The sequence below is a fragment of the Notolabrus celidotus genome, chromosome 9 (genome assembly GCF_009762535.1).
Source record: "Notolabrus celidotus isolate fNotCel1 chromosome 9, fNotCel1.pri, whole genome shotgun sequence".
Taxonomy (NCBI): Eukaryota; Metazoa; Chordata; class Actinopteri; order Labriformes; family Labridae; genus Notolabrus; species Notolabrus celidotus.
Window position 1 is genome coordinate 4,255,995 of NC_048280.1, and position 18,147 is coordinate 4,274,141.

The window sequence follows — 18,147 nt, forward strand, 5'->3', positions numbered from 1 at the left end:
AGCTACCATGTTTGGACTACAGGGCAGGGGCACTGCAAGGGATTTTGGGCCCCATTATAAGGCCCACTCCTTCATTACCGTAAATGTTGTATTATTTTTATGGCCCCTGTAAATTGTGTGCCTCTGCTGTGGGGTGGCATCGGAGAGTAGTGAGGACTTTGCAAGTTCCGAGTCATTGAGGAACCACAGTGCACTCTGGCTAATTCAAGATACGGCAAATAGGCTAGTTAGCTACCGTGTTCGCAAAAGAGTTAAGACTCTATCTTTGATGGTAGCTTACAAGACTAGTAGCTATGGATTTTGCAGACTCCAGCTGCTGCAACTACTACTATCCATCTAACCACTATCATCTCTCTCTCTCTTCATCTCGCTCTATCCCTCTCTCCAACACGGTCTCAGCAGATGTGTGTCTAACATGAGTCTGGTCCTGCTGGAGGTTTCTGCCTGTTAAAGGAAGTTTGTCCTTGCCACTGTAACTTGCTAAATGCTGCAAAGTGCTCTGCTCATGGTGGATTAAGATGAGATCAGACTGAGTCCTGTCTGTAAGATGGGACTGGATCTTATCCTGTCTTGATGTTGGGCCTCTTTGTCACTTCATGTGCAGACTAGTGTGTGTAAAAATTTCATAATTCAGCGTGAATATTTGGGACTGGATTTGACAGAAGGGAGGATGTTTAAGCTCTTTTAACAGAAACTATTGTCACATGTGAACCTCTTGTTCTTGTTTCCTTGTTTTCCCCCCAAACTACCAGCATGTCATTATTTGAAACGTGGTCCTTAAATAAGCAGTCCAACCAAAGTGTAGTGTTACAGGGGTTCAAATTAAAAATGGCAGATGGCCACAGGACACAAAAATCACTATCCCTCTCTCCAACTCGGTCTCAGCAGATGTGTGTCTAACATGAGTCTGGTCCTGCTGGAGGTTTCTGCCTGTTAAAGGAAGTTTGTCCTTGCCACTGTAACTTGCTAAATGCTGCAAAGTGCTCTGCTCATGGTGGATTAAGATGAGATCAGACTGAGTCCTGTCTGTGAGATGGGACTGGATCTTATCCTGTCTTGATGTTGGGTCTTTGTTAATAATAGAACATAGACTACAGTCTAGACCTGCTCTGTTTGTAAAGAGTCTGAAGATAACATACTATTTCTACCAACTCTGTTCTGCTAAACACTGTTAAAAACTACATACTGCACCTTTAAATAACCTTTTAGTTATCTGTCTCTTATTGCACCCTTCAATTTAAACCTTAGCATATAGGAAAAAAAGGAAACAGGCTGACCTATCTTCTCTTCTTGATCATACATGAATCTTAATCATAGTTTCTCCAGCCCCATGCTGGTCACCCCTCAGACTGACCCGCTTTAAATGCCTTAGATTGAGTCTGATTACGGACGGAGCTGGAAAACCCTCTCAGTTCTGTCATGATTTATTTAGAAGCCGAGGGGGAGAGATGGACGAGGGGCAATGACCAATCATGCAGGGTCGGCAGACAGATCTGCACCCTAATCAGCATGGGTCAGCATCCTGTTACAGCCTGCTGACCCTCTAATCACCCTGAACATATATTTAATCTTGCATGTATGAAAATGGAAAGTGAAAAAAGTGAGTTGATTTTATCATATCAGTCTGCAGTGGTCAGTGGGGGAGCGGCGGTCTATCTGCCAGATTACAATCCCAGAGCAGTGAACAGAGAGACGATCTGTGCAGCTCAGGGCAGACTCGCTGCAAATATCACTCCCATGCAAACACAAAGTTATTGTTTGTATTTTTACTTGTGCAAGCTAAAGGAGGCTTTCAGTTCCTCTCATTTCACAGTTAGTTAAATTACCCAGAGGGGAATGAGAGAAACACAATTTACCTTCTATAAATAAATCCACTTGATGATTTTATTGCAGTTGAATTCAAAGAAGGAAAAAACATCTCAAAAATGAAATGTTCCACCAGGTTTATTTATATCTCACAAGGTAGACTTACTGTTTCATATAGATCATTTGAATCATGTCTATCTGTTTGTATATTCATTTGTTTATGTTAAAACTTCTATTCTGCCTTACTACTATCATCCCTCTCTCTTCATCTCCCTCTATCCCTCTCTCAAACTCAGTCTCAGCAGATGTCTCTCTAACGTGAGTCTGGTCCTGCTCAAGGTTTCGGCCTGTTAAAGGAAGTTTGTCCTAGACCTTACTGGAGTCCCTGAGCTCCCTTCTCTCGTAGGTTCCTCTGAGTCGCTGCTGTAGATGGCCTGCTGCTGTGGACATGCCAGACTCCAGCTGCTGCAACTACTACTATCCATCTCAACACTATCATCTCTCTCTCTCTTTATCTCCCTCTATCCCTCTCTTCAACACGGTAGGTCTCAGCAGATGTGTGTCTAACAAGAGTCTGGTCCTGCTGGAGGTTTCTGCCTGTTAAAGGAAGTTTGTCCTTGCCACTGTAACTTGCTAAATGCTGCAAAGTGCTCTGCTCATGGTGGATTAAGATGAGATCAGACTGACACACTGGGATCCTGTCTTTCCCTCTCTCTCCTCACTCTGCCTGTCACTTACTTTATCTCTCCCTGTCCCATTAAAGTTACTAACCATAGACCTTTCTGGAGTCCCTGAGCTCCCTTGTCTCAGGTTCCTCTGGATCTCTGCTGCTGTGGACGTGCTAGACTCTAGCTGCTACAACTACTACTATCCATCTCACCACTATCATCTCTCTTTCTTCATCTCCCTCTATCCCTCTCTCCAACACGGTCTCAGCAGATGTGTGTCTAACATGAGTCTGGTCCTGCTGGAGGTTTCTGCCTGTTAAAGGAAGTTTGTCCTTGCCACTGTAACTTGCTAAATGCTGCAAAGTGCTCTGCTCATGGTGGATTAAGATGAGATCAGACTGAGTCCTGTCTGTAAGATGGGACTGGATCTCATCCTGTCTTGATGCTGGGTCTTTGTTAATAATAGAACATAGAGGAAAGTCTAGACCTGCTCTGTTTGTAAAGAGTCTGAGGTGATTTGGTTTTGTATAAATAAAGATTGACTGATGTCTATATTTCAAACATGTAAGATCAGATAATTATAGTAGCTTTTCAGCGTTTCTGATGCCAGCCCTCTCTGAACTCTGAACGAGTGTATCTATTTTTGTATCAACTACTGCTGCTACTTAATAACAACAACTCTTTGGAGTCCTGTGTGCAATCGCTTTATGATTTCATTTGCACATATCTGACGTCTCTCTGGTTCTGTTTCTAATCTCGTGTCATTTCGGTGTGCACCACACTGCAGTTTCATGCCCTTATATGGGCGTATATCTATGCTGATTGGGAGCATTGAGCATTCATCAATTTAAGAACATCTTCATGAATCCGACGTAGACTTCTTGTGGAAACCTTCTTAAGAACACATTTAAGAAGCGGTGGTGGTGATGATTGTATTTGTATGTTTGTATCTTGTCTTAGTTAGAAACTTTCTGATCTTTCATTTCTACTTTTGAAACATCTTTTAAATGCTCACTGTGCTGCAGTTTTTTGTTGTAAACTAGAACAAGAGGCAAAGAAAAAGATGAAGAGAGCTTGAGAGGTCTCAGCCAGCAGTCGTCTTTTTCAGAAGAAATAACTGATGCAATGACTGATATTATTTAACGCCAACAAAACACTTATGAATATTTCAAAATGTTTCAACGCTGCAGCATGAGGGCTGAACAGAGTGCATTGGTAAGTAGATTTAGACAATGGATTTGTCACTTTTTTGGCACTTTATTGCAAATTCAGACATCAATTAAGGATTAAAGAACAACCCACAGAGTGTCTGGAGGTTGATCTGATGTCATCTTGTTCGAATGTATCAGATGAAAAGAGTCAAATTAGCCTTTTCACTGCTTAAAAAGCTTTCAGGCGAGTAGAGAGACTCCATAAATCATAACATTTATCTTTCTTTTTCAAAGCCATCTTACGTCAAACCTTTTTTGATTTAGTATCTGTCCTCTTTATCCCAGGACAAAGGCTGTGAGATAAATAAGACAGGACTAAATGTGAAACCTTACAGAGCTCTTTGAGAACGCACAGCCTGCCTCTGGCTCAGCTGATCGATGTTGACCTCTTTCACCTTCTGTATCATAAATGAATCCAGTGTGAAAAAGTCTGCTCAGAGATCCTGGGTTTCTTTTAGAAACTTTAAAGTCTGCTCTTTGTCTGATGGTTCAACTTTAAAGTTCTGGTAAGTTGTGTGTGTTCATCCTAAGCTGCATTGATTATCCTCACTAGCTTTTCTTACAGGAGGATGAGAAAGTCGAAGAATAAAATCAACTGTGAAAGTTTTTGAACAAAGCTGAGTCACCGACTTACGCTCTAAACAACTGTGAGTCAAAACTATGTTTTAAAACGTAACAATATGTCATCAATCAACGTCTTCAAACTTTTTCTGAGGGTCTTCTGCCCCCTTGTGGTAAAAAAGCCTTGAATTCTGCATTTTGGTGTTTTGGAATCCAAACCAAGCAGCAAACGCCGGAGTGTTAAAAACTGCAGTTCATCGATCGTCCACTAGAGGCTGGCTGCAGAAACACCAGAAACCACATGTGGCTCGTTTCCACCAAGCGGTCTGGTATGGATCAGTACAGTTTGGTACGGGTCGGATCGCTAACACCTGATCCTGTTTGCATTTCCACAGCTAACCGTGCCCTACTCGGTGGGCGGCGTGTAAGCCGGATGCCGATAGCCGCGTCACCGACGTAATAGCGTGACGTCATGGCAGCGTGACACAGTGTACTCCGCTAATAAATGCAACAAAGAAGAAAAATTGTGAGGAATGGAATGGAACCATGGATGCCATTTCCAAACATAAAAGTTATCTTCCTGAAGTCCACTGGAGATTTAAACATGGCGGGGCTATGTGTTGTTCGTTATTACCGCTGTCACACAGGAAGTGGCGATTCTTTTGACCAATCAACTGACTGTAGTGTTTCTAGCTCCACCCTCTGGGGTTGGATCGGTATGTAAGGCACCCCAAGAGAAGGTAACCAAAAAGTGGGATGGTACCAAGCGGCAACCTCTGGTCTCAAACGATGAAGCTCATGTGGAAGTGATATAAACTGCAATACACCGAAAATCCACTTGAGGCTGGCTGCAAAAAACGGCTTGGCCCTACGTAGCTAATCTCTCTAACGTGACGGTTCAGAAGATATTAAGATTACCAGTTTTTGCCCAAATAAGGACATATTTGACGTGACTCCCAGTTGGGAACACATAGCTGTTGGCTAGGAGACTCACACTACGTCACACTCTGCCTGGTTGAGTTCTACATTTCCAATATGGCTGCCGTTGATTGGCTTCAAAACAGCTCTCGGGAACAGATAGGTGACGTCACGGATACTACGTCCATATTTTATACAGTCTATGGTGTTGACGCGTCATATAATTGTTGTTATTATTATTGTTTTTGGCCAAAACACTTTTATCACCGAAACAACACGGTCGAAACAGAATGTTGTGGTGACGCACTGCTAACTAGACCAACTATGTGTATGAGGGATATAAGTGAAGTGGCAAGTAAACATAGTCGCCTAGCAGAGAGATATGTGACAGACAACGTTGATCGGACCTTGTGACGCAGAGCAGAGCTGCTTATCAGCTGCAGCACGCAATGCAGGGATTTTCATCTGTTACCACGGCTCTACCAGCTTCAAAGTGTGTTAAAACCAAGCGGCAACCTCCGGTCTCAAACGATGAAGCCCATGCATAAGTGTTATAAACCACTTGAGGCTGGCTGCAGAAACACCGGAAACCTCATAGACATGAATGGGAAAAAGATGATCTTTGCAGCATTAATAAACATGTTTACAGCGTGGTTCAAAAAACGGCTTGGCCCTACGTAGCTAATCTCTCTATCGGCACACACTGTACGGGGGGTGAATTTTTTTTCTAACGCGACGGCTCAGAAGATATTAAGATTGCCAGTTTTGCCCAAATAAGGACATGACTGACATGACTCCCAGTCAGGAACACATAGCTGTTGGCTAGGAGGCTCACACTACGTCACACTCTGCCTGGTTGAGTTCTGCATTTCCAATATGGCTGCTGCCGTCGATTTGCTTCCAAACAGCTCTCGGGAACAGACGGGTGACGTCACGGATACTACGTCCATATTTTATACAGTCTATGCACGGTACGGCTCGGTAATTTTGGGGACCTGCCTTGGTTTTAGTCAATGGAAACACCAGAAAATGCGTGCCGTACTGAGACGAACCAGACTGAACCGCTTGGTTGAAACGGGGCTATACACACGCATTTAAAAAAGACGATTAATAAAGCATTAATAAACATGTTTACAGTTTGGTTCATAAAACAGTTTAGGTCTGAATAGCAAATTTCTCTATAGGCACACACTGTACGGGGGGAATTTTTTATAACTCTGTATTTTCAAAGACATTAAACTTGCAAGTTTTGCCAAATATGGGCATAGCTGGCTTGATTGACGGGCGGGCACCCTGTAGCTGTTCGTGAAAAGGCTCAAAGCCCGCCTCTTTACCTCACACTAGATCAGACAAAGTTAGGTTCAGCATTTCCAATATGGCACCCGCTGATGATCAGCGATGCTCAGGAACAGATGGGTGACATCACGAATACTGCGTCCATTTATTCTACAGTCTGTGGTCCGAACTGACCACATTTGATTCGCTTGATACGTCTTCACCCTGCAAATGCAGCCCTACCCTAAATTATACTTTGCTTTTTTCTCTTTTATGAACAAAATGTGAACATACCTAAGAATAAAAAAACGCAACTTTTGAAGGATAAAGCTTGAAACCGGCAATTCATCAGAATTTTCTCATCTTTTTCCACACAAGCAGACTTCCTTTGCACGCAGTGGAGATTTGTGCCAAAGCTCACTGCTCCACTTTCTGTTTGTGTTGATTTTGGCGCCCCCTGTGGACAAAGTTGTTCCTCATCCATCTTTCCTAAGTTGTGTTTCCTAACAATAAAAGATCTCATCTTGCTTCTGTTTAACTGTTAAATGTTACTTGATGTGAGTATTTGCAGCAGGAACAGTATAAACTTTTACAGACACTGTATAAATCATCTCTTTTGTTATTGATGGCATTGTTTGTTTGTGTAGCTCATAGAGAGGCATCTATGTTCATTTCAATCTGTTTGATAACCTGTTAAAAACTCCTCACAGGAGCTTTAAGTAGACTTGCTTCTTCATCCTTTAACCTTTAAGTCATAAACACATTTTGAGCACTTTTACTGACTGTTGTTGATCCTGGTTTCTCTTCCTGTGCTGCTGTGCATGCACCAATTTCCTACCAGCCTGCAGAAGCTTAACTTCAACACAACACATGTAATATACTATGTTTCTAAAACTGCTTATGAATAATGCAAACACTTTCTAAATACGGTTGCCTGTGACTGTGAAGTCTCAACATAATCGAATGCCACGTTTATATTAGTCTCATTTTTATATTAAAAAAAGGGAATCCACTTATCTAGAAACCTCTCTTTAATAGATTAATGAATAACTAATAAGCAATATGAAGACTAATTTCCTCAGCCTGGGAGGTAAAATGGAATAAATTATGCAAAACAAGTAATCCATGATTTTACAGCACCCTGCATGCTCTCATTGGTGTTTCAGGAAAACAGGAGAAAGACAGAAACGAGCTGTTTCCACTGATTCATTCATGTGTTTGTGTTTTGGATGTCACACTTACCAAGAATTTGAGGAGAGGCCTCGTGTTCTTGGATGATCACATGTCTCGCTCCGGGAGGAATGTGAAACATCTTTAGGTAACCTTTGCCATGATTGATGCAGCAGCAGCAGCAGCAGATGAAGCAGAAGAAGGCGGGTTAGGAAGGATGAGAGAAAGAGACGGATAAGTTAAGAAGATTCAGAATTGGTGTAGATGTTCGCAGTGGTGGACATCACGTATGTTTCAGAAGCATTTGTTCCCTTTGAAGTCGGTTTTCCCTTTTGCTGTAAGGAAAGCTTTTATTGAAACACGCCGTTCAATCCCATCCATCTGACGTGCAATCAAAACACCAAGGAGTATCTGCTGCTCCTTGTACGACCAGAGAGGACCATGCAGCTCCCTCTCTCTCTTTTGTGTTCAGACTGGGTGTGAACAACAGAGCTTTTAGGCGTGTTTCAAAAAAGCATGAGGAGCAGGATTTCGCAGAGGGCAGCAAAAGTTCTGTTTGTGATGTCCACCACTTACAAACCCACAGTGACTCACCGAGGACATTTCTAGAGTCTTCAGTTTCGTTTAAAAACACATTTCTCGCTCCCTTGGGCAAAGAGAAGGCTCCCCTGATCTTCCCTTCAAAATAAAATAAATCAGTTAGTTAGTCTTGCAGTCCTCCCACATTTCACCATCACACAGTTCCTCTGCAACAACATCACCTACAGATGAGGCACATTATAATAAGCATAGCAGGGACCAGAGGAATCCACACCAGATGAGGAGGCAGAGTTTTTTTTGCTGGCATGTTGACTCTTGCCAATCACCTGAAACTGCAGTGGCGTAATTACTCGCCTCACTTTTGACAGGCAGGCCGATGCTGGGGGCCTCCTGACGCCGATGCAGCGGTGTCACTCAGGTGATCATGACTGGCAAGCTGACGCAGGGTTCACACCAAGTTACAACAGGTGGCAGGGCGGCGGGTGCTGCTCAGATGTTGCTTTAATGCTGCACTGCTGTGTTCGAGGTTTGTATAAATGTAAGAAAACTGAAAATTCATTCCCATTTAAACACCTGAACAATCATGAAAAGTAAACAAGGAGATATTGGGGGAAGATTGAGGGTAAATTATACACTTGAAAGTAATCACCTTTCTTGTGACAACAGCAAATGCTAGCATTCAATCACTACCCAATCTCAGAACCATATACTGTATGAAAAGATGGACGACATGGCAACTCCCAGGAAGTGAAGCCAAAAAATTCAGAGCTCCCATTCATGGAGCGCCACCTGCAAGCCAGTTCAGGCAAACAACTCGAGCTGCGCTCAGTCATACTGACACGTCATCATCCTCCCTATCAGCTGATCTCAACATCCTCATTTGGCGGTCTATTTAAGCTGCATGTCTCCCCGTCTCTGCCTCTGCCTCTGCTTTGCAAGTGCTCCTGCTGTCCTGCTCAGTGCTGTGTGCAAACTTTGTACCCACCTCCTCCCCGGCATCCACCTGCGGGCTCCGAGGGGGGTTAGTCCTATCTCATTGCTCCTAAATCCATCCATCCATCCATTTTCTTCTGCTTATCCGGGGTCGGGTCGCCGGGGTAGCAGTCCAAGCAAATTGACCCAGACATCCCTCCCCCAGGCGACACTTTCCAGCTCCTCCCGGGGAATCCCGAGGCGTTCCCAGACCAGGCGGGAGATATAATCCCTCCACCGCGTTCTGGGTCTACCCCGGGGCCTTATCCCAGTTGGACGTGCCCGGAACACCTCTAAAGGGAGGCGTATAAACCCCATAAGGCCCCATAAACTATAAGTATAAGATGGATGACATGACGTAAAAGTAAAGCAAAGACATTTAGAGCTTCCTCTTCTGACTGGCTGCAGAATAGGGCCTAAGCCCCGCCTCCTCCATGTTAACAGATGGGACGTAGGTCAAGCTATAAAAATTAGTTCTTATCATGATGTCTTACGTTCATTATTCTGCAAAGTTTAGTTTTAATTACTTATTTGATGCTATAAAAAGGTGTCATGACTGACTCACTCAGTCACGCTGCAGACTGCACTGACCGGTGGGATGATGATGTGGACATCAAAAGCTCCAACAGCAGAGCTCTACTGTGCAAACTCTAGCTCTTCATGATCTCACCCGTGCAAGATGTTGGCAATATTTTGGCTTCCCCTTTCGCATGCGCCTGCTAAATCGTCAAGGTGTGACAAGGCCATTAGATAAGGCGAGAGATACCATGAAGCGTGCTAGCATCAGCTAGCTGCTACGTAATAGTATCTTGCTACAGCCATGAAATATGGACTCTAGTCTCTCCATCCATCATTAATTCTACTTTACTTGTTACCTAAAACACAGCAGTGCAACATTAGACCTCAGAAAACAGCATATGAGCTTCACCCTGAGCGTGATGTGGACAGTTTGAGAGTTTTTGTCGACTGGTGAGAACACATTGGTTTAAAATAGATCTCTTTGAGTGTGGATGCTCGGTTGGATGGAGCCTCAGCATGCCAGTTTGAGTTCAATCAGTCATACCACGCTACAAAAACTCAAATCTTTGTGAGTATAGTTGTGTTGTTTCAGGTCCAAAATATCTCTTTAGACTTATAGTAGTCTGATTCTTGTCACAAGTCCAGTTAAACCTCTTAATTGAAGAAACTGAGCCAAGAGTGAGGTCTGAATATCTGCCAGTGTAGTCTGCAAAATGAACTGTTTTAAAACTAATACTAGATTTGAGTTTTTGCAGACTATAAAGATCTAACCATGACTGCAATCAAAGTTCAGATTTCCTAATTCAACATCTTCTCTGCTCCAGGTAAGAGCTCAGGAGACGTTTAGACCACATCCGATCATCTCCTCATGTGGAGCTCTACAGATACAACCTGATCATGAACCTGCGAAAGCAACGACGGTGGAGTCAGACCTAAACACACGCTTCATTAGTAACAAGGAACGAACACACAGCAGCTGATATCTCCTATCTTTAGGGCTCTACTGCGTTAGGCATCCATCTGCACTACAAGCTGGACAGACAACGCTATGAGAGAAGTTGCAATGGAGACACTGGATACTTGCATATTATGTTCTCCAACATAGGGGTTTCTTTTTGGGCTCTCTTGCTTAACTGTTTCCCTGTTAAGAAACGTGAGTGGTTACATGAGAGTGAGATGTTAGGAAAATGAAGAAGCAATGAGGACAGTATCAACAAGGAACATTGTCAAACTGGGAGTGTGGACGGTGTCAGAAAGTCCATTTTTCATTTCCTCTCAAGCCCTTTGAAAACTCTCAGTCTTCACCTGGTTTGAATGGAAGCTTGATTTCAAAGTGTGTGTGACTGCAGAGCACAGATTACCTGAGGGAGGCAGCTTGAACTAAAAAAGCTGATATGACAGGGAAAGCACATTTTCTCATATGAAAAGTTTTTCTCATTTTAATGAGACGTTTAAAAAAGAGGGGCTTAATTATTCCTCGGCAAATTAGGGATGACGACGGATGTGACAGCTGTCAAGATGTCAGCACACTCGTTGTCACCCTGCACACTCTCCACTGACTCATTTATTAGCTGTAAATGCAAATTGTGAAAGGCATCAAGTATAAAATGACACGGAGGTCTACAGGAGCTTGAGGCAGTTTGAGGAACACCTCTGTGGTCTCATGCAAATCAATGCAAAAAGGCTCCTCAAGGGCTGTCATCAATAAGTCAGAGCTGAATTAGAAGCACTAATGATGGCTGCCACTGCACACCAAAGTTTGTACAACAGGTTTGTTTACTCTGTAAGTTTAGGTATAACTTTTAAATCTAAGCTCATAAAAAATCAGCATCTCTAGGAAAATGTAAAGCTGATAATCATCCTGCAGGATGACCACTAACTCCACAGGAATGCAATGCTCCTAAGACCGGATCTGATAGGTTTCTATTCTGGTCAATGTGTTAACTTCCACTGGATCCGCTCCTTTGCTTTCCGTCTGCATCTCTTTATCCAGCAGGTTGGAGCCCTCCAGATCAGATACGCAAGACTTCTACTTCTACTTCTGCCGGAGCACGACGCATCAACCTCAAGAGAGCATATGGAGCGGGACAGGAAGTCAGGCACCAAAACAAAATGTAAACATCTGGTTCATTTTCAGAATAAAACACTCTGTGTTATCACCAGATCGTATTTCACTTAACTACAACAACAAACCGTCATGATGAGCGGAGCCAGACCAGACACAGATCTGGTGGGAGTCCGACGTTAGCTGAGGCTACAAGTCTTCACTTTGTTCTCCATCCTGAATCCTTCTGTACTAGGGGCTTGTCCAATGCGGTGGCATGTGCCCCCTTGAAATGAGATCAACCCCTTCATAATCCTTGATCATGGTTGGCAATCTGCTTTGTCAGAGATGGGACTTATGTCTAAATTCACTATTTGGACTCTGTTGCAACAAGCTGGTTGTAGCCGTCTTTGCATTTAAAACTTGCATATGTTATTCTGTTTGTGTTTTAAACTGTGGAAAAGATCTTACCTCACAGGTAGGAGCAACTTTCAAGCAAACTCCTCCACACTTACTGTCAAAAAAGACTTTCACTGGCAACACTTTGATTCCATAATTCCACTCATAGCCAAATTATCCTTTCAAATTCCCCAATCAGATGTCAAGGGAGGTTCCAAGACACCCCTGGCCACCTTGATCTAGACATGCCATCCCAGTCAGAAAGGTCTGGACACGCCCCTGTTCTGCTTGGACTCATTTTTGTAATCAAAAAATGTCAAAACAGCATAATTGAAGACTCCGTAATCGTAGTTTGCACAGCTGGTAAGACAGCAGTAAACATGCTATCAGATATGTCTGTGAAGGATCTCAGTCATCCAGGTCATAAGTTAAGACCTTTGGCCAACACTTCCAGGTTGGGAGAGGTCCCTGTTGGAAAGGTTCTTCACCCATTTATCCTGTAAGGCTGACTGTGTTGGTGTGTCATTTGCTCTGGTCCAGGTAGATTGTCTTTTTGTCTGGTGGTCGCTAGTGGTGCAACGGATCAACGTTGATCCGTGATCCGTTCGGATGCCTCTCCACGGTTCGGCACGGACGTGGTCCGCGGATCGGTTGATGAAAAAAGTTGCGCGTGTTCACGTGATGACCGCATGTGTAATCCACACTCACTCGTCAAGCGCAGCTGTTGTCATGGCAAGTGGAGGAGCAGAGGGACTTGAAAACCCTCCTGCATCTTGTAAGTCACATGTATTGGAGCATTTTGGTTTCCCTGTGAAATACAGTGAATGCCGAATGTGATTGAGCCACGTTATGAAACTCCGTTGCACACCCACTAGACCAGAGGCCGTCAATACACGGGCCGCGGGCCGCATCCGGCCGTCTATTTATGGCCCCCGAACTGTTATTCCTTCACTCTGTGTTTTGGTAGGGTCACCGTGTGTTTACCGGGACTTGTCTCCATGTCAGATACGCAGACACGCTGTTACTGGGTCACTTAGAGTCCACTGCTGCAAATGAAATTTTTAACTTTCACTTTCGTTTCTGGAGCGGTTCGCATATTTGCACTTTGCCAGCTGTAGGACCCTAGAATCCACAAAAACGGTGTGTTCACAGTTTGCAGCTCAAAGAAAAGTGGACGGTGAAAATCGGCAAATGAAAGAAGAATGGAGTGAAACTTTTGAAGTTCCTCTGCTCCTTCACTTGTCATGCCATGAAATGCAGTGAATGAGGCAGGACTGGGACCACAGATAGGGTGCTTTGCACAAGCAGTACATTTTGAGTTTAATCTTGTTTTTATTTAATGGGCAAAAGTTTACAAGGGTTTTACAAAATAAATGGAGGACAAAGTTATATTTGTCTTGTCTTCTTTTTTTTTTTATGCTGATCCGAAAAATTATCCGATCCGTGACTCAAAACCGTGATCCGATCCGAACCGTGAGTTTTTTGATCCGTTGCACCCCTAGTGGTCGCTCAGTTTTGTTTGTAGTCTCAGGAATTTGCACGTCTGTCTTTCCTTGACCTTGTTAGACAGCGAGTCTTGGGTTTTTCAAAACCAGCCTGGACACTTCTTCCATTACCTCTTTTCCGGTAGGTGTGAGATTCTACACAATTCTTCCCTTTGCTGTTCCATTGTGGCTTTCAGGGCCTCAATAGTGAACAGCTTTGGATGCTATCAGATAAGCTTAGCTAGCTTCTCCACCTTTCGTTTGCACGTCATTATTTCCTGAGGAGTCTTTTAAAATAGTTGCAAAGACAAAAAGTCTGTTACTGTCTCATGGAGGTCTCTCTCTCTCTGCATCGTCTCCCCGTGTTGTTGAAGAGAAATTGAAATTCCAACCCTACCCCCTTCGATGTAGCTTTTCCATCCCTTCATTGAATTCCAAGGGAACTCACTCCATCTCCTCTCTGTGTGAAGTTAATATCTTTGGGTGAAGGAAATTAATTGTGGAGTGCAGTTTTTTTTTCTCCACCTCCAAAGCTCTAATGAGCATAAAATCCTTTAAGCACTGATTAAAAAACGCAAAGTGGTGAGTGCTTTAAAACACATCGCTGTTAGCCGACCACATTCAGCCCATTAAGCAGCAGGTCATTACTCATATATGAGCCTTTCACAGGCTCTTTAATCATTAATCTATTCAATAATGTATTTATTTCTAGCTTCTTACCACCTCTTGTTTTTATATGTCTGAAAGCACAACGAGCAAACCTGGTTACAGTAATTGAAGAGTCCTCACCCTTCATGGCTATCACAGCTGAAGGGGATCAAATAAATCTTCCTCTTGTGGAGTGCTACTTTCAATCCAGTAGGATGCTGTGCTTAGTTTGAACGTGGGCTGAGTGGTCTTTAATGGCATAATTTTATATTTCACATCACAGAGTCATCTGACTGAGTGAGTGGCATGCAGAGCAGAAAAAAAACTGGACTCAAATCTATAATTTCTTGAATGAGAGGTAGGAGTGGAGCTGACAGTTGACGGTGTAAAAGCATGCAGTCAGATCATGAGAAATAAAACTGTTACCTTTATAAGTAATTCATCCTCAGTCCTGAGACTGAGCTTTCTATGGATCAAATTAAATCATTAGTAATAATAGTAACTGATTGGATTTGTGCAGTGCTTTTCATGGTACTCAAAGTCACTTTACAGAAAAATAAGAGTAAAAATATAGCAAATAAATAAAACAGAACTAAGACAGAGGTGGAGCAAGAGTAGAGGTCATGTGTTGTATGCTTTTTTGAACAGGAAGGTCTTGAGGTGTTTTTTAAATGATTGAAGAGACTCAGAGCTGCAGATGTGTGGAGGGAGAGAGTTCCAGAGAGTTGCGGCAGCGATGGCAAAGGCTCTGTCCCCCAAAGGTGTGGTGCTTGTTCTTGGTGAAAGGGGACAGGAAGATTGGCATCTGATGATCTGAGGCGGCGAGATGGGGAGTGGCGTTTGAGGAGGTTGGTCAGGTGTGGGGGGGGCGAGGTTATTAAGGGCTTTAAGCAAGATCTTGAAGTGGATTCGGTGCTGTATGAGGAGTCAGTGGAATTGCTGAGGGATGGGTGTGATGTGAGCTCTTGATGAGTAACCGGGCAGCTGAGTTGGAGTTTGGAGGTCAAAAAATAGAAGTCTTGGGTCTCTGATATGGAGGGCTCCAACCTGCCGGATCAGAGACGCAGCCGGAACGCAACGGAGTGGATCCAGTGGAAGTTAACACATTGACTAGAATAGAAACCTATGAGATCCGGTGCCTCGGCGGAGTCGGATGTGGTGGAATTTGGCCGTGAGTTTACTTTATCTGGCTGAAAAAACTGGACTCTGGCCTCCAGCGAGAACTTTGATGAATACATGAATACATGAAGGCAATTGCCGTGAGCTTCGCCACTCGACAAACGGGCAACATGGCAAAGCCAAACCTGGTGATCAGTGTGGAAGACTCTGGCGTGATTTCATTGAAGTCTGAGACTACTTTCAAGACCACAGAGATCAAGGAGTTTGAAGAGACCACTGCAGACAGTCGAAAAACAATGACCACACAGCTGAGTCTTACAGGAGTTTTTAACTTCTTCTTTTATGACTCCTCTTCTTTAAGTTTACTTTGGAGCTGCTATAAACGGAGAGTGAAGGGAACATGAAACTCTGCGAGCACTGCATGTCTACTTATACGCTCTGCAGGAAAACCCTACGATGAAATATTTAGATGAGTCGTCTTCTTCTTCTTGAGCACCGAGCCGTGCTGCCGAAAATAGTACTATTCCTTCAGCTTTTCTTAACACAGCTGGTGAGTGTTTGTTACAAAGACAGAGCATTCATGCAGCCTTCAGAGCCTCCTCCATCATAGAAAAACAGGAGCATCACTTCATTTCACTTTCCCTTCAGAGTGTACCTGGACTGATTACCATCAGTGAACTTTTGATGCTTGTTGCGGTCTGTGTCAGCAGGTCAAAGTTTTCTCTGGTGAGTCAATTATTTTTCACCATCCTCTCAAATCAGTGCGCCCAGAGCAGTGTGCATGCTGTTCTGTAGCAACAAAGCTCCTGTTGAAGCTGCGTCATAAGACAGCTCACTCTGGTATAATAAACCTAACCAGAGATTAAGCTGTGCATAATAAGTTCTGTATTCGTATTGTAATCGCTTTTCCTTGTGATGTGTCTGACTTGAAACAGGACGACATGAGACAGGGATGATTCAGGGTTGGAGGATGAGGCTTGGGCTAAGCTGTGTTTGTCTTACTGCCTGATATATCATGATATATCTCTTTCTTCTGGGCCAAAGAGCTCACATGTTTGGTTTTTTTAATTAGTTTTTCTGGACTAAGAGCCCCCAGAGGAGGTCTTGGTTATGGGTTTGACAAAAACAATCATAGAATAACACCAGCCTCATCTTTCCAGTGATGGTCAAAGGGTTATTAGTAATGGTGATGTGAATGTAAAAATAGCATGCCCTCAAAAGCTTTGCCTCCACCTTCACATAAGAGCTTCATAAAAGGAAAAGACGCAATCATATATTCATGAGTACAAAAATGGGAGTCGTGATCGTCATTATCAAAGAGAACAGGCATCCAGAGTTGATGAAACATGCATAGCTCCTCAGTGTTCTTACCAGGTTTCTTCGGTGTCCGCGTGAAGGTGCCTTTGACGGTGCGACAGTGAGAGTTGTCTCCGCCGCAAACGCCACACTTGTCCTCGACTTTGATCGAGCCGATCTCTCTGTCGCAGCCGACTTTCTGAAGACCAAGACAACAGGGAGACGGATGACATGAGTTTTTTTTGTATGAGACACTGATATTCTTCCAGATGTTCTCATTAACGTTCCCATGAAATCCAAACAGTGTTTAAGTTCTCATGTTTTCATCAAGTTTTGCATTGATTGTCACCTTAAAGGGACAGTTCAGTTTTTTGGAAGTGGGGTTGTGTGTGCTTAAAACTCGTAATCATACAGTTCTGGCCCGTAGAGTGTGTGCCGATCAAGAAAAGAGCTATCCAGACTAAACAATATTTTGTACCAGGCTGTAAACATGTTTATTTCTGCTGTAAAGATTGTCTTCTTTGAATGGGTGTGTATGTGGTTTCCAGTACTTCTGGAGCCAGCCTTTAGTGGACACTTGAGGAACTGCAGTTTTGAAAACTTCCACACTGGCTTCAACTCTCATGGTCAGAGGTTGCTGCTTGGTTTTATCAAGTAGATGTGTTCACCTAAACTCTACAATGCATCTCATCTTTATGAAATTTCAGTATCTAACACAGTTGGACTGTTTTAGGGCCTGTTTCCATTATAGCCTGGATAAATAATGGACGTAGTGTCCGTGAGGTCACCCATCTGTTTCTGAAGCGCTGTTTTGAGGCCAATCGTCGGCGAGAGCCAAATTGGAAATGCTGAACTCAATCTAACTGCTGTCCAGCTAGTGTGATGTAAAGAGGAGGGCTTTGAGCCTCCTCGCCAACAGCTACAGTTTCCCCGCCTGTCAATCAAGTCAGCTGTGCCTCTCGTAATGGAAAACTCGTAATCTTAATATCTTCGAAAACTGCCGCACTGTGAGAAAATTCACCCTTCGTACAGTGTGTGCCGATCAAGAAATGAACTATCCAGACTACACTCATTTTTTGTACCAGGCTGTAAAAGTGTTTATTTTTGCTGTAAAGATCGGCTTCTTTGAATGGGTGTGTATGTGGTTTCCAGTACTTCTGGAGCCAGCCTTTAGTGGACACTCGATGAACTGCAGTTTTGAACACTTCCACACTGGCTTTAACTCTCACGGTCAGAGGTTGCCGCTTGTTTTAATCAAGTAGATGTGTTCCCCTAAACTCTACAATGCATTTCATCTTCATGAAATTTCAGTATCTAACACAGTTGGACTGTTTTAGGGCCTGTTTCCACTAACAGCATTTTTTTTTGCAGTTTAGTGTTCCTTTTGGTCAGCGGACAAATATTCCCTCAATATCGGCTGTTTTTTCATCTCTCAGCGCTCTCAGTTGAAAACAGTTCAACTTCTGGAACACTCTAGCACTCATCAATGCCACATCTCTGTTATCAGCCAATCAAAA

General features: G+C 43.4%; 1 protein-coding gene across 2 annotated transcripts in view; it reads right to left on the minus strand.

Annotated features, from left to right (window-relative positions):
- adamts3 (ADAM metallopeptidase with thrombospondin type 1 motif, 3) overlaps positions 1 to 18,147 on the minus strand; it is a 299,298-nt gene that overhangs the window by 70,102 nt on the left and 211,049 nt on the right. The window contains exons 15-17 of one of the 2 annotated variants that reach the window (XM_034692333.1): positions 16,706 to 16,829; positions 8,204 to 8,287; positions 7,682 to 7,762 (exon numbers count right to left, since the gene is read on the minus strand). In XM_034692333.1, the coding sequence (XP_034548224.1) occupies positions 7,682 to 7,762; positions 8,204 to 8,287; positions 16,706 to 16,829 (289 nt within the window). The remainder of the gene's footprint in view (positions 1 to 7,681; positions 7,763 to 8,203; positions 8,288 to 16,705; positions 16,830 to 18,147) is intronic. The other variant, XM_034692334.1, reaches the window with a different exon arrangement.